General features: G+C 41.5%; 1 protein-coding gene across 1 annotated transcript in view; it reads left to right on the top strand.

Annotated features, from left to right (window-relative positions):
• The first annotated feature begins 11,020 nt into the window (after positions 1-11,020).
• Positions 11,021-26,588, top strand: part of ca10a (carbonic anhydrase Xa) — a 261,266-nt gene continuing 245,698 nt past the window's right edge. The window contains exon 1 of the mRNA XM_034132031.1: positions 11,021-11,520. Within this exon, the coding sequence (XP_033987922.1) occupies positions 11,460-11,520 (61 nt within the window). The 5' untranslated portion in view covers positions 11,021-11,459. The remainder of the gene's footprint in view (positions 11,521-26,588) is intronic.

Raw genomic sequence — 26,588 nt, 5'->3', positions numbered from 1 at the left:
CACGAGTTTACAAAACCACGGCACATTTATTGTGGTAAATGCAGAGATACGTGGTCAGGGAAGAGGATTGCTGTGCTGCTTGGAGGGAGAGAGGCTGCCGTGTGACTCCCGGCAGCTGGCTAGCACCTCGGCTCCGGCCAGGTGTCCGTGATCGCGCTGATTAGCCTCTTCAGCTCCACCCCATCGTAAGACAAAGGCCCTGGGGCCGTCACACTCTTCTATAACAACAGTTAAAAATATATATATGTATATAAAATATACGCCATGATAAGACTGATGTTCGGCTGAGAGCAGCCGTTTAGACATGGGCGCAGCCTCTCTGGTGGTTGACTAATCAGAACAGAGTGGCCGAGCTGACCAATCGGAGCACACTAGGCTCACAGGGAGGGGGGGGCAAGAGCTCCAACGAGTCGTTTAGTGGAGAAAGTGAATACTGCTGAATACACATGCTTGACAGAGATGCTGTATGCGAAACCAATGTGAGTTTGGAAAATTGCACAGTATAAATCTATTTTAGTATACCTCAACAATGTAATTATGATCCGTGGAAATGGCCATGACATGGGCCCTTTAAAGAAAGCCCTCAGGATTATAAAAGACCCCCATCACCCCAGCCACAAACTGTTCTGTCTGCTGCCGTCTGGCAGGCGGTACCGCAGCATCCGGACTAAAACCACCAGACTCAGGGACAGCTTCATCCCACAGGCCAGAAGGCTATTAAACACCTGAACTTTGAAACAACATCCATAACATTCATCTGGCTGCTACTTAGAAATTATTTATCTAATATATCATATTCCAACCACTTGTATATAGACTCTTATTGCACTATTTCACTTTTTACTATTTTACTATTTATCTTTTTGTATTTCCTTGCACTATTTTTTCTGTGTATCTGTTTTATTGTGTTGCACTGTTGGAGGAGCCTGTGACCTAAGGGGGGGGGGGGGTAGGATACGTTCGATTCCTGTCTTGGATAGTGTGCCGTCGATGGGTTTAATTCCATTTCAAAGTGCTTTTTGACGCCCCGTGTAAACTTTGCGCACTGCCACTCCAAATTCCAATCACAGAGCTTGAGGACTGATCACAAGCACATGGTGTAGTCCCATAGCTGAGGATTCTGGGTAGTGTAGTGTCTTCTGCCATCCAAACACAACAAATATATTTGTTTCTCCGAATCGAAGGGGAAACATACAAAAGCATTGCACACAATTTAAACCAATCAATGTTGTGTAATTAACAAGGATAATCTAGTGTTTTTGAGTTGATGAGTAGTGCAGATATCACTGTAAAATCAATCGACAGTAAGGAGAATACTTACTTCCGGGTGTAAAATCCTCCGTTATCCAATGGGAATGGACGCTCAGCTCTTTGGGTCCGTAATACAATAAAGGGGACATGATCAAATAGGAATATAATTATCTTTTAAATAACGTTAACTAAAGGGAACAATCTATTTGACACAGCTGAAGCTCTGGCCTTCCTTAAAAACTAACTCATTTAATAAAAATCACAGTTGTATTACACACAATGCACTGTTTTTTGAGAACAAAAACTGGTAAATAATGCACCATAATACATTCTGACGAAAAATAAAAATTATTATGAATACAAATAAAATAAAAGAAGCCTCTCGTGAGTTACTACAAGCTATAAAGTAGATTTTAAAAATGTTTTATAGAATAAAAGCTCACTGCCGGATGTTGTAGAAATGCGTGTGTGCACCACGACAAAGGAGCCTCATTCACTTTACATTGGGGTTGCCGACACGTAAATGTAGCAGAGTGCGTGGTGGAGTCACGCATTCTGGTGAGACCAGAGGCCTGTACTACGAAGCTGGTTCAACTTAACCTGGATATCTTGGAGTTAGCCGGTTGGCCTAAGCCAAAACATACGCGCTGGCGCTAAACTGTACTACGACGCTGGTTATCAAGTGGATCGCTCAAGCCAGCCGTGTCCTATCTAGTTAGGTGCGCGTTCACATGAAAGGGGTGGTATTTGGAGCATTCGACCAATCTCAAACACGGACAACCGTACTGACAGCGCAGCGTCATACTTCCTGAATGAAAAGTGAACTTTAATATTAGTCAAATATGAAGAAGTTAAACTTTAAACATCCATGTCTTAAACACTTTATCCAGGATAAAAGCCACATAGCTGCACCTGCAAGGTGAATACAGCTGGTAAAAGAAAAAGTGTTTGAATGCGTACATTAACAGGTTTATGAAATCACTGCCCCGTCCAAGACACGATCTGACTTTAATTAGGAGAATTTGACTCGAGTGTTTCGTCAATGTAATGTGTTGCTTAAAATAATACTTCTGCATACAGTATGTGACACTGTGAGTGTTGCACGGCCAGATACGGCTCAGCTGACTCAGATAAGGAAATATATGATACATTATGATGTGATTTTATATGAATGATAATGGGACATATCGACACACATCGACGTCTGCACTCACAGTGCCGCGGACTGTAGCCTACTTAATGTTACTCTGATCCGGTTACTTATGTCGTGGCAGATATTTAAGTAAGCTTTCTTAACGCTAATATTATAATAGTCAGATTGCTCTGAAGATGGGAGGGGATATTGTATTAATTTTCACGTTCACACAGTCAGTTGATTTTTGCCGGCTGTCTTTCCTGCAACGGCAGTTTTTCTGTATTTCCTCTATCCTGTAATATGACTTGATCGCTTTAAACTCCGCACACGGAGCTCTGATTGGTCAGCAGGCAGTGCTTTCACTGAGTTGATCTCTTAGCCTGCCACCTAACCTGCTCCGGAGCAGGTTTGCCGCTCAGCATAAGTTACCATGGAAATCTAGCCTGCTAAAAAGAGAACCAGCGTCGTAGGACCGGAAAGCCCGAGATTTCCCTGAATTTAGCCGGCTAAGCGAAAATCCAGCTTCGTAGTACAGGCCTCAGGTTGGTTTAACTCTACTTAGACGAACAAAGAAATGAGCTTCTTTCTGTGCTCAATTCCTCACAATAAATCTGGAGGCTATCTTCATTCACTCTATGTTTCCACGGTGGTGTACAGTTGCTATTTGCAATCTAGCAACTGCTTCCAGGAGCATAAAGCTCTTTGGGTGAGATGGAGTAAAGAAAATGCATTTGGACATGGAAGGTGAGTCAGACTCTTAGACTAAAACTGGCTGAATGTGAATCTTCCTGCCAGAACATGCTTTTCAAAGGACAACCTACGGAAAAGTGGTGCCTTGTTTCCCCCAAAGCAGCTAGCACAGAGGTTGAATCTACCTCGGCTGAGGTGCAGGACAACTTTGCATAATCTCTGGGAAAACGACTGAAAGGTCTGATCAAATTGAAACATAGAGCAAGAAAACTCAACCAAAATAGAAAGCCTGTGTGAAGCACTCAAATCAGTCCACATGGAAGGGAAAAAGGACATGAAAGGCTGAAAGATCAAATGAAGAGAATGAGAATATCATTGAATAGAGAATAAGATGTATGATCAAGAAAGATAGAGCTGCACATGGTGCCCTCTTCTCAACAGAGTCCCAGTCTTCTGAGGACATCAAGGCAGAGTGAAGAAGATGTGGGGGGGGGGCTCCTGAGGACAGATCATAACACCAAAGCAGGTACACTGGACGTGATCGGGACAAAAGAACGAGAAGAACAGCAAAAGGTAAAGAAGATAGTCTGCCAGCAATGTGAACCTCGAAATGTGGATTAGCAGATTTATATATATTTTTCAAAATGAATAGTTTGTGGTTAATCTTAACTAATTAAATAACCAACTGGCCTGAGATCCTGTCTCGATAGTTCATCTGTAAACTTTCCTTTTAAAACTGTGATTCCTGCTGGTCGATATAAAAGAGGACAAACACCACTGCCTCATTGATTAACAGGAAAGACAAAAATGAAGCCTTTCCTTTCATCAGATCCTTTATAACTCTGGTATTAATTGAACATACAAAACTAAGAAGAAATAAGTATGAAAAGAAAGTAAGTTCCTAGGTGCTCACATAAAGAAGAAGTGATGTAACAGCTGCATATTGTCAATATAAACGGTGTAGGCTGGGATTAAAGGCTGCAAACGATGTACATTTAATGTGTGGATATCAGACCTTCAAACTTTAATTCCGCAACTGACTCTTCTTAGTCTAGTTGTCAGCTCAGTCCTATAGTGAACCCAGATTGTTGAGTACCCTAAAGTATTATGATAGAAATGTATAGTACGGGTCCCTAGCACATAGCCGGATGCTACAAGCATATGTTGGGCAATTTGCACAATTAGTAAGTTGCATTAATTAGCATTAATGAATGCAACTATTTAGCATTAATTAATGCAACGTATGCTAATTATTATTATCATCAGGCAGTTTCTATGTGTTTGGAACCGGTACTCTTATCTAAATATCGTACTGCTAATTTTTCTGATGCGGGAATGTGTTTTATTCATAAACTGTATGGACGTAGTGTCCGTGACGTCACCCATAGGTTTCTGCAGAGTTGCTGAGAAGCCCTTAGTAGACGGAGTCGGCCGCTGCCGTCTCGACAGTGACGTCAGAGACTAACTCCCGCCTGCTCCAGCCTGATCCAAATAAGGGCAAAGAGGCAGAGCCGAGGCGGCATAAAATAAGCCCGATATTTAAATGAAGAATACTCCACCAGCACCAACACAACAAACACGTCCGAGTTCAAGTTGTGTTCCCCGGATCAGCCTCACAGCTGAGCCCCTGTAGCATCCTGGAGCTAACAGAGCTAACGGAGCTAGCAGAGGGACAGAAAGCTAGAAGTAGCAGTCACCGCAGTGACCACGCCCTAATTTATGCAAAAACGTTAAGACCTAATATAACTAAAAGGGGTGCGTTGTAAAAAAATGCACTTCCCAATCCATTGTCATGAAGGTGGAATCTAACTATATCCAGAATAATTTGTATTGCATCCAGGGGTAGAAACATGTTTATTTCTGCTGTAAAGTTGGGCATTTTAACATCTATGGAAATTGCTCCTTTCTGCAGGAATCTGAATAGAAAATGACTCAAATAGTAACGCTAATAACAGAAATGGGTCTTATATCAGCAAGCAAAGGACTCAGGCATGTATTAGGAATACACTAAGAGACTATTGGCATTGGAAAGTGACAATTAAAATGCAAACAGAAAATTGAGTATGAAAATGAAAGGGCAGAACTAGAAATTCTGCAAATTGTTAATCTCACAACACGTGTAAACCAAGGTTTGACTTATCATATTATATTCATATTGATATTAGCACTGCAAAATCAGACAGATGGTATACAGTATGAGTAAAGGCAAGGGGCATGTCTGTCAACATGGAATCACAATCAGGTTATACATAAGGTATATTCTTTGTTTACTCACAAACTCTACTCAAGTGTAGTTACTTCACTACACTTCACTAAAAACTGGCTGCTTCCTAAATACTCATCCAGAGGCAAGGGTGAACAAGATTAGATGGATCTGTATTGATCCCTGTATGGGAATTCAGTTGTTACAGCAGCAACAGAATAAGAAATAAACAGAGTACACATGAGAATACTAAGAAGGATAATAATAATAATATAAAAATAAATATATATACAGATCCCTCCGCTTCATTTTCCACTGTGAAACCCTTCCGCCTCTATTTCCAACGTGCAGGCCAGTCCCTTAGGCTCTCTAGAGCTCCCTCAGCGGCGGTAATAGACGACTTGAGAAGGGGGGGGGAATTCAACGACCTGTCCTCTGCTGAAGCATTGTATTAAATGCAATACATAATGCTCTCTATATATTGCCTTTATGATGCTTTAAACGCTGTCTTAGGCTTTGGCTATAGGGAGGCAAAAAGTATTCTGGCTGGCCTTTTTCAAGATTGTTTTGATTTTTGTCCTTGTTTTTTTGTAAATAAAGTATTTTCGCTCTCAGGGCATCAAACGTGTGACGTAATTTGATGTTATAGATATAGATATAGATGCTAAATTTGTATCTTTATGGTTAATTGCAACCTTTGTGACTTTGCATAATGGCGTCAGCTAAATTAAATGCAATCTGAAGTAATGTTATTAAGCTTACACATACAAGAATTAGTACAATGAAGTTATTAGGTATTTAATAATAAACAGTGGTAGAAAGCATGGGGAAAATGTGTCAACATTTACCCTGTAAACTTTCATCAATTAAATGTTGATTATTGATGACCAGAAAGAGACAGAATTGAAGATGATTGTTGAAATAAATAGGTTTGATTTAAATAACATTAAAAATAATGAATAATAATGAAGTAAATCAATACAGCTCGATCTTATTAACGTTAAAAAAGCTATTAGGACCTGAAAGTTATTAAAATAATGTAATGTAATCTATCTTAAACAAACAAGCATTATACCATTTAAATATAATTTAATTGTTTATTTTCTCTGTCTATGAGCATGTGTACAGAAAATAAGTTGAAAAAACCGTTCCTTTGTGGTTGGACACACATTTGTATTACTTGATAGAAGCATATTTTACCCTATATTTTTACTTATGTACTATTGAATGTCGATGTTTCATCCCCAATGGACAATTTTGCAGTCAGCGCAGAAAAACAGGGATCCTTCTAGAAAACAAAGTCTGAGCAAACCCCGGGATCATACTGTTATAAACGTTGTATTAGCATTTTTATAGCAAAAGCCTTCTTGTCCCTTATTGGTTTACCTAGGGGAAGGACGATAAACCACCTCCCTGAATCTATGTTGCAACCCTTCTCCGCATACGTTTCCCAACACATTTTACGTCCACTTTTCTGTACATGTATTCTGTACATGTGTCCATGGCTGCATTACATTGACCAACACCCGACCTTGTTAGTTTTCTAGAACATGAGAGGGGCGAGTTTTTACTTTTGCCCACTTACCTATCGTAACTTCGTACCCCATTAACTTCAGAGAATGTGAAGAGTAGTTTACCTGAACCTACTAAAGGTGACCTTTTCTTTTTACCTTGACATTCTTAATTCCACCGTTTATGAGGCCTTGTTTCACACATTCACCCACACACACAGAGGTCTGTATACAGCTTGGCAGCAGAGCCCACTACTCTCCTCCACATGAAGTTACACACACATTCTGATAGAAACACTGTTCTGACATTACACTGTAATATTAGTATTATACAGTATTACTAATATACTGAATACTTATTATTCCCTGTTATTTTCTAATACAGAGCATTTCTTCAAGCAAAGTTCTACTCCCACTAACAGCACATTGTCGGCTGAACAACAATCATACGGTATATGGAGTTGAAACAGAATGCTTTGTGTTTTCCAGCAGATAGTAGCCTTTGAATGGCCCTCCTTAGAAGGAGCAGCTGTACACCATGCTGGGGCCACTTGGTGGGAAAGAGACACCGGATGAGACTTGACGGGTAAAAGCATTCTGGTCCATCGGGAGGGGGGGGGGGGGGGGGGGGGGGGTCTGCAGGGATGTACCTCTCTGATGTGGAGAAGTGGCCCTTGAAAAAACAGGCTGTGTATGGTATTGATTGGCCGTCATTCTCTACCTCCTGCCGGCCTTTGTTACTGGGAACATTACAGGGCCGGGAGCGGGAAGGGATAAATGCAGAGGAATCAGAGATCAGCTCCTTAAACCTTCAAACACTGCAACACCTCCGACAAAATGCGGGCTTTTCACAGCCGCTGCCACAGGAAGTAACAGGTGCAGTAATAGGGTTGGTATTTCCTCACGGGGAATGAGTTTTTCACAGCGAGTGTCTGCTGAGCAGTTACACTGAGCTGCAGCTGATTCATATTATTCTTCCCAACGGTACTTTCCTTTTCAATGAACAGAGAGATCCTACACTAAGCCCCAAGATCTACCACCAGGGATCAGCAGCAGGCTGTATGTGCACGTCAGAATACACAATTAGAATACCATCTATTTAATCATATAAAACTCGTATTAAATATGAATAAGTTATTATTCTGAGTTTGTTACGTGTTCGTTCCTCCCCCTTACTTTGGTTTTCCCGGTCAAATTTGATCAGTCTGTTGTAACTGCTAACTGCATTAACACACATAACATTAATCACCACCACATTTTATTTAACACCACTTTAAGCTGAAAGAATGTCCCAGACTACTGGTTTGAATAGACAAAGAATAGACACTGAGAATGTTTTCAAAAATGAACATGGATGTCGATTTGTGTGTTCTCTCTGATGGATGAACATAATCTGGGTTACTCTGGGTTCATTTCTTATGGCGGTCATTTTCTACCCGGAACACCATAGGTGTAACAAAGTTGACTAAACCTAAAAATGCAATGAAAGCGGTGATCAGCAGTTTAATATGTTGAAAAGCCTACTGTGTAGGATATCATAAGGTCTTGAAGCAATCAAATGTAAAACACAGTATTTCTGGTTAAGGAAAGTAGTGAATCATTCAGATTTGAGCCGAACACAACAGGAAGGTTCAATGGTTAAGGAGGTGCATTGAATACCCTAGGACTGAAAAATATATTAGTACATAAACAATCATTGGCTTACTTTCTTACATGCAGTGTAGCTTCCTAAAGTGTGTTTGAAATGTGCTCCGTTGTGTTTTTGATCATTTGTGGACAACATGGAGCTGTCCGGCACAGAGGAAGGAGATATCAGGATATCAGTTATTCTCAGACTAAAGAAAAACACTTTGCTAACCAAGTGTTGCGGCATTGTTATTAAAATAACTGTAGTCAATTAAAACATGTGTGGAGGAGGGGAACATGCTGTTTATTTCATAGGCGAAGAAGATCAGTGAAATATGTAGAACTGGGAAATAATGTTATCCTGCAATGCCCGGGTGTCCACATGTGTAGAAGAACACCTGCCTATACATGATGTCCTAAACTACACCATGTTCTGAACAGTGAATATACATTGTTACCATCAAATCGCAGAAACAGGGTCCCACAATTTAATAAAGTGAGACTGAAGCACTCCTTTATGCACCAGTCAATCCTCACAGTAAATACAGAGCTCAATCCCAGATGTAATGTACGTTAGAGGGTCTTTGAGCAGGTTCCTCTCAGTGATTGTGAGGTTATGTTAAATGTTTCTATTCCTTTCATCATGTCCTAATATGTGTCCTTGTATGATGTTTCAAATGTAGCTGCTGTGATGCAGGTAACATTTCAGACTTGATCTGACAATAAATTATTATCGTATGCTATCTGGAAGTGTAACATTATTTTATGTAAACATGATTTTTGGGGTGTCAAATGTACTGCTGTGTGTGTATTTTGCTTTATTCTTCAGAGTAACAACCACTATTCCATTAAACACAAACAATATTTCACCACCACATGAGACATGGTTTTCTGCAGTGCTCGGTTTTCCTCCACCTGTGCCCCCGCCTGCCTGTGCGCGCACCCGCTGCATGCGTCCGCGGCCGCGCGCGTCGCTCCTCGTGAATCCTAATCGCGTGCAGCGCCGCAGAGCTGAATGCCTCGATGTGTCCCGGTGTGTCCCGGTGCCTCTCCACCAGCAGGACCTCTGCGGGCCGTCACAGAGGGAGGCACCGCCGTCTGACCGGGAGCGCACCCCCCTCACGCCCTGAATATTATTTATAGATCACTTTTTATTATTATCAGCGTTTCATTCCTGTGAGTAGGTCAGTAGTGTCCCAACCACCTGGTTGGGTTGCGCTCCTCTTCCTCTGCTGTCCACTTTTAGTTCTCATCAGTCAGGACAGACATTCTCTGTGCGTCAAAGCTGCGCGCGGTTCAGAGTTCCCCGCCCCTTTTTATGTGCTGTAAGTGTGTTTTATTTACCTCCCAATAACACACTTCCCACACTCACTCTTTTCCCGGAAAGATTTCTACTTTCCACAATTCGTGCTGGGTGTGTGGGATGGCGATGGGACTAACCCTAAATCAAGCTCTGGAAAGTTATCCAGAACACAACCGGAAGTCCTGTTGTTGTTTATACAAAATAAAAGCACTGATAAAACAACTACAAGGACATCTGAATATGCACGAGCTCCCGGAATAATCATATGTTTGAATCACTTGGCGCTTCAATGAGTACCAATATAATGGCAAAAACATTCTGGGCACTTTCATTTTTTAGTGTCTCATAAGGCGCTTTCACACCGGAGTACTTTACCCAGTATAGTTCCGATAGTTCTTGAAATGTTGCATTCACACCAAAAAAATCCGGAACTAGAACATAGTTCATGAGAACCTTTTCATCCCCTTTTTAGTCCCTGCTAGAGAGCAGGTACTTTCATGGGAGAAAAAGGTTCCCATTTCTGATTGGCTGGGCGAATTGCAAACCACGCCCCGTAAAACTCTGAAAATATTGTGAAGCCGCCATTGTATTTGCTGGCATTAGCATTATTAGCATTAGCATTAGCCCAGCGCACAAACGCAGAGAGACTAACTTATGGCAACACAAAATAAAACATGGGAGCGATGGAGATGAGGAGGTGTCGGCGTTCTGGCGATTTACTCGGAAGGCTTCAGTAGAAGCTGCTGGGAGTCCCAGCAGCTTCTACTGAAGCCAGTCCCCAACTCCGGGGACTTCCGGCCGGGGACTCCGGGTGGCAGTATACGCCGTGAAGTTGTTTGCGGCCTGCCAGTAAACCCAAAGCAGAAGAAGAAGAAGAAGTGATGTCAGCGGCTTCATTTGCCTAATCCTCCCTCAGGGACTTATTCCGGTGTGAACGCGATCTGCTCTTTAGTTCATCAGAACTAAATGCAATGTAATGTAATGTAATGTAACTAAAGAGTTCTGATGAACTAAGTACGGCAAAGTACTTGGTGTGAATATGCCTATATATAGCAAGTTTTATGTTTTCTGGTTTTATGTCCACATTTTATCTTCACACTTTGTATAAATTGTAATCCTGATCAGGGAAATGCAAGCCAACCTAAGTCAACAAACTAACGCTTTTATTTTGACAGTCCAAACAGGAAGTGCTGGTGTTACTCCGCGCAGCTTCCCGCAGGTCCCTCTCAGTGTAGTAGTGTATATCGGAGGCTCGCCACCTGGCTGCGAGTTTGGAGTTGTGAGGCGTCTTGTAGGTGTGATCCACAGCTGCCCCCCCCCTTCCCTCTCTTTAATCTGCGCTTTCTTCTCCTCTCTTCGCACACAGAGGTTTCCTGACTCGGTCATGTGTGACTCCCCCCGGTGAGGACGGGATGGCCACTTTGTGAATCGGCGCCAGATGGATGGATGGACGTGTCCGTAGCGCGCTCTGGAATACTGCTGTGAACTGAACAGGCTCTTTCTCTGGAGTTCACATTTTTTCTCACCATATCTGGAATTGTTACATTTAGTGGTGTGATCGTCCACATTCCCTCCCCTGGCTGTGATCACCTGCTATGTGTGTGGAGTGGAAAATACCTGGAGGAAGGCGCAGCGCGGGATCCAGTGAGAGAGAGCAGGACATCTGCAACTGATACAGTCCGTCTCCTGTTTGTATTTCTTTCTAACCTGTGTGTAATGTACGTGGAATGAAGACAGAGGATGGATATCATTTGGGAAATATTGATCATTCTTCAAGCCAATGTGATTGTCTGCATATCAGGTGAGTTATGGGCGTCATGCTGGGCAGGTGCCTCGCTTAAATGCATATATTGTCTTTCACTCTTTTCCTGAAATCTGATATGATTGAGTGGGCTTTTGCTCGTGGGGCAAAACAATCACAATGAATGCCTGTCAGGACGCAGAATGTACCCACAGAGTGCCTGCCGTTTTGTTTTAGTATTCAGTTTAAAGATCTGTTCCTCTCTGTTCCTCTCTGTCTGTTCCTCTCTCTCTCTCTCTCTCTCTCTCTCTCTCTCTCTCTCTCTCTCTCTCTCTCTCTCTCTCTCTCTCTCTCTCTCTCGCCGTGTGTGTGTGTGTGTGTATATGTTTGTGTATCCTTCAGGCTTCTGACGCACGCAGAACATGGGTGGGCTTTTAACGCGAACCCGAATGAACAGGATGGTTTCAGTTAATGCGTTTTTGCTCCACGGACATGTCGCGTATTTCTAAGACTCTCTTCTCCTCTCCTCTCCTCTCCTCTCCTCTCCTCTCCTCTCCTCTCCGTCGGTGTGAAGTGTCTGGGGTGCTGAAACAATTCAGTCAGAGTTGTTATCAAACAGAGCAGTAGTGCGCACGGTGAGCGGCACGGTGCGGAGCTGACGCTCTTATAGCGGCTCGGTGTGCGCTGCGCAGGCAGAATGTTCTACTGCTTCAGCGGATACGTGACCTTACAACAGACTGATATTCCACCGTGATTCAGTTAGTGTGTTACACTACTTTTTCATCATCAGAGTCTATTTAATTCTAATTCAGTGACATTACATTACATTGCATTTAGCTGACGCTTTTATCCAAAGCGACTTACAATAAGTGCATTCGACCAAGAAGATACAAACTTGAAGAAAACAGAATCATATAAGTACATCAGGTTTCATAGAGCCAAAACATTTCAAGTGCTACTCAACTGGCTTTAGATAAGCCAGTCCTTTATTAGTATATAAGTGCTTAGTTAGTAATTCTATCGATGAGTTTTCAGTCTGCGCCGGAAGTGCAGTGACAATGTGGCAAAAACCACAATTGCACCTATTTTGATGTGCGCACAAAAGTTGTACACATAATATCGAATAATAAAGGCAGTAGATGTATCCTGACTTTGACTTACAGTACAGACACAGGATAAGATATACATGTGGGTAACGGTAAGAGTATTTGAGTTTATATTACGATGAATACAGCTATAAAGGCGAATAGAGACTATCACAAACTATATGTTTTCGCATCCCTGGTTTCAAGAGACTCGCATTCACTAACTGATACTGGTGCGTATACCTGTATTTACGCAATACGCACGCCATGCTGTCCACTCTCCTCAGTACCTTGGCCCCTGTCTCATGGAGGTAAAGGGCTTTATGTGACGATCACCCTGCTTCAGCTGCCCAGCCCCACCCAACTGTTTAGGTTGTTTTGTCCTAACAATGGCTTGTATGGAGGTCAGCCAACCAGGAACAAAGATTCAGTTTCAAGTGAGAGCATTATTGGAGTAAATTGGTGAAGAGTTATGAGGTTGCATTGACTACTTCTATAGGCAATAGTGTGTATATTATTAGTTCTTTCTCAAACTAACCTGATCTTAACACTTACAGTAGGTATTGGTTTAAGGCAATACAAAAAGTGTGTATATTATTTGTGTGTGTGTGTCTCTGTGTGTGTGTGTGTCTCTCTGTGTGTGTGTGTGTCTCTCTGTGTGTGTGTGTGTGTGTGTGTGCGTGTGCGTGTGCGTGTGCGTGTGTGTGTGTGTGTGTGTGTGTGTGTGTGTGTGTGTGTGTGTGTGTGTGTAAATCACCATTAGTACAGTTCACCAGATGTATTCTGGTATTTTCTGTTGAATGTTCACCAGCGCAGGGATGGCCTCAATGTTCTGGAATAGAGCTTGTGCCCATCAGGTTCATTCCCTGGTATCTCTGTGATAAAGGTGAAGAGCCCCTCCCTCAATAGCCGCTTTCAAACCAAGTACTTTGCCGTACTTAGTTCCCAGCACTTAGTTCCCAGCACTTAGTACCCCCATGGAACTAAGAGCAGATTCACACCGGAATAAGTCCCTGAGGGAAGATTACGCAAATGAAGCCGCTGACGTCACTTCTTCTTCTTCTGCTTTGGGTTTACTGGCAGGCTGCAAACCACTTCACGGTGTATACTGCCACCCAAAGTCCCCGGCCGGAAGTCCCCGGAGTTGGGGACTGGCTTCAGTAGAAGCTGCTGGGACTCCCAGCTGCTTCTACTGAAGCCTTCCGAGTAAATCGCCAGAACGCCGACACCTCCTCATCTCCACCGCTCCCATGTTTTCTTTTGTGTTGCCATAAGTTATTCTCTCTCCGTTGGTGCGCGGGGCTAATGCTAATGCTAATAATGCTAATGCCAGCAAATACAATGGAGGCTTCACAAAACTTTTCAGAGTTTTATGGGGCGTGGTTTGCAATTCGCCCAGCCAATCAGAAATTGGTACTTTTTTCTCCCCAGGATAGTCCCACCTCTTTAGCAGGCACTAAAAATGGAAAAGTACGAAAACGAGAAAAGTACGGGTAAAAGTACTCCGGTGTGAAAGCGCCTAATACTGCCACTGAGGCCCCAATTCAGACCCCTCAGCTCCGTGGCCAGCAGTGTGAATGTGTGTAGCTGAGCGGATGTGATCAGTGTGTTCTTGCAAACCAGAGGCTTCCTCTCAGGGAAATCTCTGAATACATAAAGGTTAAAAAAAGAAAATCCATGTAGACCTCACTACCTTCAAATGTACACAAAAGGTGTGAAGTGGATTTTCTAAATCTGTTCAGGCATTAGTCTTAACATTTGACAGTAAGCCTGCATTACTGGAGCTGTGTGGTTTAACAATGAGGCCGGGGAGGTCTAATGGAAATTAATTGCATTATGGGAAGAGTGGTTCCACTTTTCTTTTTATTGACTCAAATTAAGACTTAAAACAGAATTACAACTTTTGTGGCATCAAAATGTCAGATTCCAGTGTTGAGTAAATGTTTACCTAATATGTTATTACTACGTTCTAGTTCTTTATGACAGTTTATTTCAATAGATTTGCTATTTCCTTTTCATCCAGATATATTCTGCTACTCTGTATGCTCACACACTGGCATGTTTGCTAACCTTGTGTGATATTTGTACTTGTTGTTTGAGTCAGATTTTTACAGAGAAGGTCTAGTGATGCTTGGGATTTTCAGCATTTTTCTACAAAATGGAATGTTATTAATTTATCAAGCGATGCTGACATATATCCAAACCAGAATCAGCTTTATTGGCAGAATATGTGTACACTTACAGCCTTCCAGATTGTCCTGACCGTACCTGAGGGCCAGCTGTCCCCCCCCCCACTGTCTGCTGACTCATCACCCTTCCGGATCAAGCTGATGATTTGTGTAATCTACAAACTTCAGTGTGTTCACAAACATTCTGAAACACACACAGCATTTCAAAGTCAGTCTAACAAATCTTCCCTCAGTAAGGAGGAGACCCTGCTGCGAGGTGATGGTGTGATGGGACAATCGTTAAAATAAGTGATAATGTGCATACAACGGACAGTAATATCTGCCATCTTAAATAAACATCCACTGTTAAGACAGAGTAATTGCAATGTATTGAAAACATAGCCCTACTTGCGCAGTAGCCTAATTCTCTTGCTGGTAGCTATATTTATTGGCTTAGGTTTTTTTCATCATGCTGGTTCATTTAGTACTGAATCTATTTAACGGGGGAAAATGACTCCTCTGTTTTCTGTGACTTCTGCCGTGCTGTATCAGCAGCCATGGTTGGCATCTATAAACCAGCAACACTGTTACATTTGACCAGCTCCCGAATATCTCTTGTGATCTTTTTATTTTCTGGCATTTTAGCTGGCTGTGCTGTGTGAGACATTTCTAATGAATTCACAAACCTTAACATTACCTACCTGCATGATGTTTTCTGAACTGATGCTGTCATTCAGCGTTTGGCGAATATTTCGACGACCTCTTTGTCTTTTGTATGCACCCTTTATGCCAAGGCAAATTCCTGGTATGTGTAAACCTACTTGGTAACAAAACTGATTCAGATTTGCCATTTCTTCATCTGCTTAATAAACTCTTAAGGCTCTTTAAAGTCCTCCTTGCTAGTCCTACATGTTTGTCACATTAGGCACTCTCTTGAGGGTTTAAATGACTTTTAGATTTACTAGGAGATAGTGTTTACTATAAGGGGGTAATTCTTTGATAATGTCAGAATTCTAAGATTTGTCTGAAAACCTTGTCACTAGGTAAAACTCTTTATGAATACAGGCTTATGAGTTTAACAGCTGGATCTACTGATTGTAGTTGTTTGTGTAGAGGTAGACAAATCAGTGGGGAGACAACACATCCCTGGGGGACGCCAGTGCTGATGGTGCTTGATGTGTTTTTTACCCCAGACTTACAATGCTGCTTCCGGTCTGTTGGAAGCTAGGGATCCACTGACCCGTGGTGTAAAGTATTCTCTCTCAATTTTCGGCTTTTCTATGATGTCATGTAGGCCAACAGCAGTCTCCTAAAGAGTCAGGGCCGCAGATGTCAGGGAGACAGGCTTTAGTTCCTGAATCCTTTGATCTTGTGGACAGGTACGATGTCTGTTTTAGGAGTAGCACAGCGTAATTAGCTTTTATTTTCCACTCTGATCTTCTTTGTCAGTGCAATTCTGGCCTGGTTTACAGGAATTATTGTATAGAACTCATTCTTGGCATAATGTAGTTGCCTGAGTTGTGGTTTATGCAAAGAGTTACACGCACATCTTGTGTTGTTGAAATGTTGAAAGGAAATGCTTTTATTTTGAAGTGCAAGGAAGTATCCTGCTCTGTGTTTTTCCGATTAGTTGATGTATTAAATGAAACGAGATGTTGAGTGCATGTTTCCCCGTCTACTACCGTTCTTGTTGTAAACTGCTGCAATAATAAACAGTAAAATGTTCAGTTTGGACCCGCTTTGTTCTTTATTGGAAGCTTCCACGACACAACATGTGTGTTGTCACAGTGTCACAGAGTTGTAGGTCCGTAGCCGCAGCCTTGAATTAGCAATGAAAGCAGCAGCTGTAGTCTCTCCTCACAGTGTTGACCACAGGCGGAGCAGCTTCTGTGTTGGGGGAGAACATGGACCAGTGGTCCGAGAATGCCAAAGCTGCATGGGGTACAAGGCGAGAGGCATCCTATAATATAGTGTAGCGGTGGTCTAGTGCTTCTGTGTTTTGGAGGTTTGCGTCTGAGTTAAAGTCCCAAAACAATGAGCATATATATGTTATGTATATATATGTTAGGTTATCTATTGTATTTATATATGTTATCCTTCATCATCTATTTGGAGTCATGTTTCTGTCCACCTGATGTAGGTTTGTTCTTGATTCACTCTCCTAAATGCTCCACTGTGTTCACCCGCTTGTTTCTTACTCTCTGTCTGCTGTTGTGGTGGGTTGTGAGTGTATAATGTTTTTTTCAGATTTTTTTTTTCACATTACTTTTGTACTGAAAACAGCTTAACTGGCGTGTCTGGAAAAAAAGTTTGATGAAAACCGTGAGACTGAACCAGAACAGTAAAACCATGAAGTCAAAACAATGAGGTAAAAGACGCTGAATGATGCTTATCAATCAGGATGTGATTCTCACTACAAACAACACCTTTACCAAACACATATAATCCATTGCTGTCTTAAAAATATGCAGTATGGCAGCTTTACTCAGCTACTAGGAGTTGAATAAGTAAAACATTGAGTAGAAACACATCTCTCTGAAATGGAACTTAGAAGTTAGCCCTGCCTCTTTCCATATGGGACTTTTTGGTCTGTAATTTGTGTTTCCAAAGAAAAGTGTTCAGGGAGTAATCATTATTTATTTCTAGACAGAAACGCCAATGGAGAGATTTTAAAATGGCTTTTTAATGCTTTGCGCCTCTCAGAATGATATTCACCTCCTTTGTGTTGCAGGTGGAACTGTTTTCCGTCATAAGGCATGAGGTCAGAGGTCAGGTGCTCTGGGGATTTTTCACCACTACCATTTCCTGTAACACTTTGACCGTTTGCCCTGGCTGTAAATTAAAATCCTCTAGCTGTGTGGCCCTGTGAGACTGATGTTAATGCAGGGTCAATCTCATCTACAGTCCCAACCAAAGCCTTTCCTCCATTCGGATTTGTCAACATGTTTTATTCCCTCTCCTCTTTTTGCGTGTTTTTATACATTTGTTAAGCATACATTGTTTGTGTTGGTTCCTTCAGTTACAGGAAAATACTATCGTAAAAAATAGAATTATTGGATTGCTTAATTAACATTAAAACATGGTTTCATGGTTATCTCACAATGGTACTTTGATGTTACGTGCTACATATAGAATATTCTAGCCTCTATAATATTTCATGAGGTCTGTTTTATACGTGGCATTCTCATGCAGGGCTGTAGAGTTAACACTGCTCTCTTTCACTTGATCTTGAAATACAATATATTAACAGCCAGGATAAAGAATGCCTTAAAGCTCCCATGTCATGCTTTTCCGGTTATTACCCGTCCCCTTGTGTGTTATGAAGGTTTTTATGCATGTAAACGGTGTGCAGAGTCAAAACCCTCAAAGTACACCCTGTAGCGAGTAAAACTCTAACACAGAAAATACCTCCCCAAAACGCCTCGTTGGAGATACGTCACTGCCCATTTGAGTCTTCCATTTAGTTCCGGGTACCGCCTGATGTCATGCGGTACCCGGAACGAAATGGACCAATCCCGAAGAGCTATGGCCACACCAGCAGCGGCGTGTTCCTCCTCCAGAGGTTCGAAGAACCGGCATTTCACAGACGAAAGCTTCCAAAACATTGCCCAGTTTGAGGCCGGATATGCACAGCTTGTTTGGACCGTTTGGAGCAGGGGAAGATCTGGGTATACAACCTGTAAGTTTGCATTGTTATTTGTGTATTTATCAAACAAGACTGTTTAAATGTGTAAACTGTGTTGGACTGCTAAGCCATTGACACAGTGCTAACTGTGCTAACTAAGTTGCTAGAGTTTCCATATATCAACTCTAATATCAGCAGATGGCCTTGCATACATGTATCTCATAGCAGGAGAATGTCTGCATTCACACACAAAATACCTATTGACAGTATACTCCGGGTGATTTGCCGGTCAGTCGCGAAACGTAATTACATTATAGCTGGCGTAGCGACCTAACACACGGAGCTAGAGCTAGTTTTGGTCAGAAAAACATTTTTGTGATGCTACGTTGCTAGCGTTTAAATATATCAACTACAATGTCAGCAGATGGCCTTACATGTTTGTCATGGCAGGAGAATGTCTGCAGTCACACACACGGAATACTCATACAGTATACTGTACTGTGATTTACCGTACATTGTGACCGTACATATACTGCATGTAGCTAACGAGGCTAGCTGTATGCTAGCGCAAAACAATGTATTCATGCAAGTTACATTGTATGACCGAATGTAGCAGAATACCCGTATACGATTGCAATTATAAACACGTTATTGCTAGCCTAATATGAACCACTAGCTTTTGTTCATAGTAGTTTTATTACACTGCATTATAGTTGCCTTTCCTCCAAGCTAACGTTCATATCGTGTTAGCTACCAAGGTAAACAAAGCTAGGTTAGCATATTAGCAGGCAAGCTGTTCATTACACTCCTACCACAACTACTACTAACGAATCTAAAACAACTAAGTTTCTCTAATATTTTGTGATTTGCATTTGATTTCGTCCAGCCAGATCCTGGCGGACAATCCATGACGGGGAAGGGACTTCGACTACTACTGAGGGTGCTAAAAGGCACCGCACCGACTGTGCGCAGGCAAGATGCGAGGAGGAGGAATGGATGATATACCGTGTATATATGTATATTTATGTTCATTTTGTACATTTCTAAAAATAAAGTTTAATGGAAATACTTAGTAGGCCTATCCTTTCTTCCCTGAATTCATATATAGCAAACCATGATTTGATTTCTCATCAAACAGTAGTAGTTTATAACGGGTAAAAATAACTTACTCTTTGTTATGAGAGTAGCTCGTAGGCCACAACGGAAAGACAAGGAGACATACACGAGTTTACAAAACCACGGCACATTTATTGTGGTAAATGCAGAGACCGGTGGTTGAGAGGATCGCAGAGTTAGTCTTCCTGCAGCCGCTTTGGAGAGAGACTGTGTCCGGAGGTGTCCGTGATCGTGCTGATTAGCCTCTTCAGCTCCACCCCATCGTAAGACAAAGGCCCTGAGGCCGTCACACTCTTCTATAACAACAGTTAAAAATATATATGTATATAAAATATACGGCTGTGCCGACGCCATGATAAGACTGATGTTACGCTGAGAGCAGCCGGGAAAAGCACTGACATGGGCGCAGCCTCTCTGGTGGTTGACTAATCAGAACGAGTGGCCGAGCTGACCAATCGGAGCACACTAGGCTCACAGGGAGGGGGGGGCAAGAGCTCCAACGAGTCGTTTAGTGGAGAAAGTGAATACTGCTGAATACACATGCTTGACAGAGATGCTGTATGCGAAACCAATGTGAGTTTGGAAAATTGCACAGTATAAATCTATTTTAGTATACCTCAACAATGTAATTATGATCAGTGGAAATGGCCATGACATGGGCCCTTTAATATATCCTCATGGTATTCCACAAAAGCAGCATATATAAATATATGACACATAAAACAACGCTATGGATGGCAATAGCCAGAGAGGCCTAAGGGCACAAATAAGCAGTTGGAGCGCCATTAGCCCTGTGCTTTTCCTGTGTTCTTTCAAGGCTGGGGGTCAACATACCACTACATCTAGATCAGGAAGTAAAACCTGGGCTGGATTTTCCATGTTTCAGATACAGATAGTTTTTTATGAATAATATGTTTAACCAACTATCATATCTGGTGGAATCATTTGATCATGATTCAGTCAAAATGCAAACAAGTGTTTTTTACAATTATCACCCATATGAATTTACATTTGAATACAACTGAACTGCATTCTCACTTCTGTTTGAGAGAACCTTATTTTGTCATAGCTGTTTTTCTTGTAATGTTAAGGCAGATAAACTATTTGGTTAGAAAAAACCAGATGGTTTTGCTCTAAAAAGAAAGTGTGTTTGCTGCATGATTAAGTAATTATTAAGTAATTAAGTAATAAGTAATAAAGCTACCTTTTGATTTCACACACTTGAACAGCAGTCTCCTGGATGACGGTTCTGTTTGTTTGTTTGACCCACCCGTCCTCCTCCATACACGCATTATGATTCAAATGTTCCTGATTCGTCCAAGACCAATGTGGTCAAGGAGAAATTCCATTTGGCTCAAAACCAAATTCTTTCTGCATTTTGCATTGGGATATCATTTCATATGTCCAAGTTATACACGATTCTAAACAAATACGCCACAACATTACAGGTCTCAGGATTTGGATTCTGAAATTTCCATTAGAATAAGCTTATTTTGTCCAGAGAAAAAAAACTGAACTACTCCATGGTCTAACAATAACAAAGCCTTCAGTGTTTAAGAAAATATAATCAAATCAAATCATGACCTACATTTTGAAAGTCCAATGGAAATGGGATTTGGAGAATCTCGAACCCTGTCAAACATGCATCACTGTTATGGCCTTTTATGGGCAATAGTGTTTCATTGACTCAGATGGTGTTTTCCTTTTCAAATAATGAAAACCTATAATGACCATTATTTTTTGGCAGTGATTTAGTTTTAGTACCAGCTTCTTGATGATTATAGTTATTCCTTGGGGGGGATCTATAACTAACCACAGTACTGACTTCACTGTCTTCCATCTTAAACTGATCAGCCTGCCAGTAAGCCTGGGTTTTTACTCTAATGATAAAATCAAAGGTCAGAAATTCAGACCAACCAGACACACAGAAGAGTGTAGCTGTTTTAGATATTCCACAGAAAAAAAGATTGAGTTTTGGTGGACTCCAGTTGTGGAGAGATCTATAAAAACGTATGTGTGCTCTCATACTTTATTTATTTTCTGGCAAAAGGCCAGAGCAGGTAAATATGTTGTAGTGCTGTGAGCACACACTCAAAGCATTTTACCTCTCCTCTATTGTAGGTTTCTCCTGCAGTATTTGTATGCCTCCTCCCGGAAGTGCTCAAATAGCGGGCTGTAAACAGGATTTGACATTATGTTATGGGTAAACAGTTTTGACTGCTGTTCCCCATCTGTTCAGACACAGACATGCTATTTCCGCTCCTCAGCTTTATTGCGTTAACATGTTCTCTGCTGAACCCTTCTGTAAAACAGGACTGATTCTCCTTGTTCTCCCCTTTAGGTTTAGTCTTTCTTTAAGAACAAGTAGAAAAATAACCAAACCGTTTTCTTTAATTGTCTTTGTCTTTAATTGTGTAACTAAACTAAACTCAATTGAGTGTTTAGTTATGTTGAGAGGGGCATGTGTTTGGAGACTCCACACTTGACTAGTGTCTACTCCTCCATTCATGTCTTATGTCTGTCTTTACAGCAGAAATCAAATTAGTCTCATCTCTTCGAAAAACAAGTCAACATGAATCCAGATTTATGAAATGGAATATTGGTATACTTGAGTCATGGACTAAGGCCCTAGCCACACGAGGACGATAACGGTCATATCTGCTACAGTTCTCTATCATATAGACGGCTGGGGCCAGTTATTTTCTGAGGGGGGCACAATAAATGCAGGACGAAAAAGACAAAGACAGTATGAAGTAATTGCGCATAAGAAAACAATGCAATACAGTTATTAGTATTTGTTTCAGTACACATATTTATTTCAGATACTTATAGTTACAGTTTTTACGCTCTAATGCAGGGGTCTCCAACCTTTTTTAGGATGAGAGCTACTTTCACAAAATAAAACAAGACGTGAGCTACTTTTACTCCTCTTTTTTTGTTTTTTGCAGTGTATATATTTAGCACATTTTAACATTATTATATGCTGACCTTTAACCTTTGTGTGCTGTTTGGGTCTGTGGGACCCGTTTGCAGTGTTTACTAAAAGAACATGTATTCAATTTAATTATTTTAACCTGCTTTATTTGGGGGTGGACCTCACCTCCTCTAGGGGGGTCCTCACCTCCTCTAGGGGGGTCTGGCGGCATGCACCCCCGGGAAGATGTTTTTTTAAATGTTGAAGTGAAATGCATCAATCTGGAGCACTTTGAGCACAACATGAATGTATGGATACAGCTCTCAACACTCAGATGAAAGAGAGCGGTATACTTTTCAATAATCCAAACATCTTTAGAATATGATCACAACCAATAACAAATCATTTAAACTTGATTATTCTTATCTTATGTTACCTAGTTAGCATTCTTTCTTTTTATTTATGCACATTTTACTAATCACTAACCTTTTAAACTGTTGCAAGAACGTGATTGGTCGATATTCATTGTGGGGGTGGGGGGAGGAGGGGTGTTAGATAGATATAGAGTTGTAGTAAGTAGATAGAGTTCGCTATGATTCAGGTTTCGTTTATGCATAGGGTAGATTCTTTTAATTACATTTCCTTTATTTGTGTGTATTTTTTACATTTTGGATTTGCTTGGCAAGCTACTTATTGAGGGCTTGCGAGCTAACGGTAGCTCGCGATCTACGTGTTGGAGACCTCTGCTTTAATGGGTCAGACTGAATGACAAATAGCGTTAGTTACGCCTATTCCGTCAGCCAAGAAAACGTTTAATCATAAACCTTTTTTTTTTTCTTTTTTCATTTTCAGGGGGGCCACAGGAGGGTCCAAAGTCAGTGTTAGGGGTCACTGACCCCCCCCCCCCTAGAACCGCCCCTGCTCCCAAGTGTGTCAGTACTGTTATAAAAGACAATCTACTGGTAGGAAAGGTCCTGTGCCTAGCTGGACACACAGTACACAGAATAGATACGGAGGGCAGGTGGGTGTTGAACAGGTAACATGCCAAGGAGAAATTGTTCTTGTGGTTGCAATTGAAAAGGCTTTGGTCGCACTGTTTAGTCACTGTTCAATCCTTGTTGAAAACACAGATATATGATGACATCAACCGGAAAAGAAGGATTCATTGAAAATGCTCTTTACATTAGTCCATTACAAAAATAAAAATGTGAGTACAGTACTTGAGTTAATGAACTAGTTACATCTCTGTGTTTATGGTGTACCAACAAACTCATAGAGCAAAGTCTTTTTTTGTCAAGTGAATGCAGGATTCCTTTTCTACTTACCTTACAGCTTCAGCTACCACTTAAAATACATGCTTTCATGATAGGGACTATCCCCATTTCGCATCCTCTATATTTCAATGGATATTTGTTGTATTTTCTAATTCTCTAAAACATAATTTTTCTTGCTGTTTTTGTTTGTATTAAATGTATAATTATTTCTTGCAATTATTCTAGTTAAATTAAAGTAATTTGTTATGCTTTTATTTTGAAGGCAGTTTTAGGGCACAGGGTGATTTGGACACCTGGTGATATGCATAGGAGACAGGTGGAGGTGGGACAGCGCACCAGTACAGGTATGTTTTTACCAGCTACAGGCTGGCTGAAGGACAACAAAAGAAAGCATAGTTAATTGTACTTTTGTTGATATTGGATCATAGAAATAAACGTTCAAAAGGCGTTTTTGCCTGGTCATTCCCTCCGTAAGATTCTCTGGTGCCTCAGCGGCAGTTATATTTTTGGAGTTCATTTTCATTTTTTTTTCTTTTTGATTTTCGCCACTAAACTCTCCTTATTCATATGAACTACGGCTGTTGTTATGTAAGTCGGTTGTCTGTCCGCCTCCTGATTCACTACAAAGCAGATTTTTCAGTTACATTCTTCCTCATTCGCCGTCTTCTTTAAACCAATCTATGACTTCCCGTCTGGCCCCTGGGATGAATGCTAAATTGGAATTTCAGCTTGCAGAACATGATGGGAGTGCTGAAAGTTTATAAAAATGCAATATTGAGTTCTTCTGCAGAGGTAGCAGTGAGATTGCGATGGCAGTAATGAAGTCCCCTCCCTAACGCAATACCCAAAAAAAGATCCAAACAAGCTGTGCAAGCCAAGGCTTCCAGGCAGAGTAACATCCACACCTGATGCCAGGGACACTGTGACCACCGCACATAATCACAGAGAAAACCTGCCCTCTGGGAGGCTTGGAAATTTAAATGGGATGATGAAATCAGTGCACAGGGCCTGTGGTGTGTTGGTGACAACAACACGTGTCTCCACCAGCCGGCCATATGCCACCGGGCCAACAACCGTGTCACTGAGGATGCCCGCAATCCCTCCTGTTTTGAATGGATGTTTTTCATGTTGCAAACCCCAGTGGCACTCGCCGTCTGAAGTGTGTTTCTGCCAGACTCCCTGCACACTCACTTCTGCAGGCCCGTCTGGTCAGTGACAGCATGCTGCCCTTTGAAAATACATATTATGCTAATGTTCAGGTTGCAAAAGGTTCCTGGGACATATGTTCTAAAAACTCTTTATTTTTCTCATACTGCCTTTGGTGCAGCTCCTCTTTTCGCCCTCTGTCTGAAACCAGAGCCCAGTCTGCTCTGATTGGTTAGCTGGCCGGCTCTGTTGTGATTGGTCAACTGCTTATTGACCAATCACTGCTTAAGAGATATCCCACATCTTGGTCGATGGAGTCGAATGGAGGAAATTCCCTCTGGAGTACTCTGGGATTTCAGCCTTTGCAGATCATTTACATGCACTAAAACCTATAGAACACACTACAGGGAAGGGAAACCCCGAAAGCTAAATAAGGCCTTTAAATACACTGCTGGTCACCAAGAGAAAGGAGACAATCCAGTTTTAGGGTTAGGGTATTGTCAGAATAATCAATATTCTTCCTACAGTACTCAAATGTGAGAGTATTGCTGTGAGAAAACGAGAAATACCTCTGAATGCTCGTGTTTCCAACAGCAGCTTGACTGTTTGTTTTCTGTCTATAATGTAAAGTATATGTGTAAAGGGTGGAGAACACCCCCTTTTCTCTTAGACAGTCACTTTTCAGTTGGTGCGTGCGTTATAAACGTGCGTTTGCTTCACTTCAACTCTCCTAGCCTGCATCAGCTGACATAAGTAAATGCTTCTTGTAAAGAGAGATCTCAGCCATTTCCCTAACAGCTCATAACATGCTTGACATTTAGTCCTTGTTCACAGTTGTTGTGACTGCAGGCTGATATGATTCGTCTACAGCAGCGGCTCTTTGTTCAGATGCTTTGCTCTGTTTATATCTTCCTGACCCGTCCACCTCCTCATGACAGGTGGAAGTAGCATTAGTGAACGACAGTGCAGAAAGTCTCTCAATAATGTGGTTGAAAGTATTTGACTTTCACACCTGAGTTAGTGATTTGCATTTAGGACAAAAGTAGCAAGTGTTTCCACTTTTACCCCCTGGTTTGTCCATGCGGTGTAATTTTGGGATCCAGGATCCTTTCTGTTCTGCTCAGAGCTACCAACAGCAATACAAGACAAACGTAATCTAAGTGCTATCATAAAGGCAGAGAGAAACACCCTGTAGTATTAATAACAGCCAGGCTTTGTTATGTACTGCTCTAGCTTTGTAGAAATAGAATCCCAGTTTCTCCGGTAACATTGCTCCAGTTGTTTCACCTCCGCCATTTCTGCCATCGGGGGAAACTACTGTAGACTATTTGCTGAGTGTTGAGCTGTTTTGTTGAGTTGCCTTTTAGCCAAATGCCCTCTGGTTAGCTGTGATGCAGTGTGATTAGGGCTATTATGTTGAAAGGCAAGAAGAGAAGGAGTGTATCTGACAATTTAGAAGAGAGAGGGGGTTATTATTTATCACCTTCATAAATATAGTTTATCTGTTCAAAGAAAGACTGCACAAACTGTGTTTAAAGCAAGACATCATTGAATGTTTTGTAATCATTTTAAATGAAGTATCACCTGGTGCAACTCGAGCAGTATCCACTTCTTCTGTGCCATAGTTGGAGCCTTTATTTATCAGGGACATCGGACTGGCAGACAGTTATATAGGCAAGGCAAGTTTATTTATATAGCACCTTTCAATCCTTGAGCAAGGCACCACACCCCCAACTGCTCCTGGCAGCCTCTTGGCTCTGACACCTATAAATGCATGTGTGTATACAATGACAGAGTGAG

Source organism: Trematomus bernacchii, unplaced genomic scaffold, assembly GCF_902827165.1.
Source record: "Trematomus bernacchii unplaced genomic scaffold, fTreBer1.1, whole genome shotgun sequence".
In the NCBI taxonomy this organism is placed as follows: Eukaryota; Metazoa; Chordata; class Actinopteri; order Perciformes; family Nototheniidae; genus Trematomus; species Trematomus bernacchii.
The sequence above is the reverse complement of the archived record's forward strand: the minus strand, read 5'-3'. Positions and strand labels throughout refer to the sequence as shown.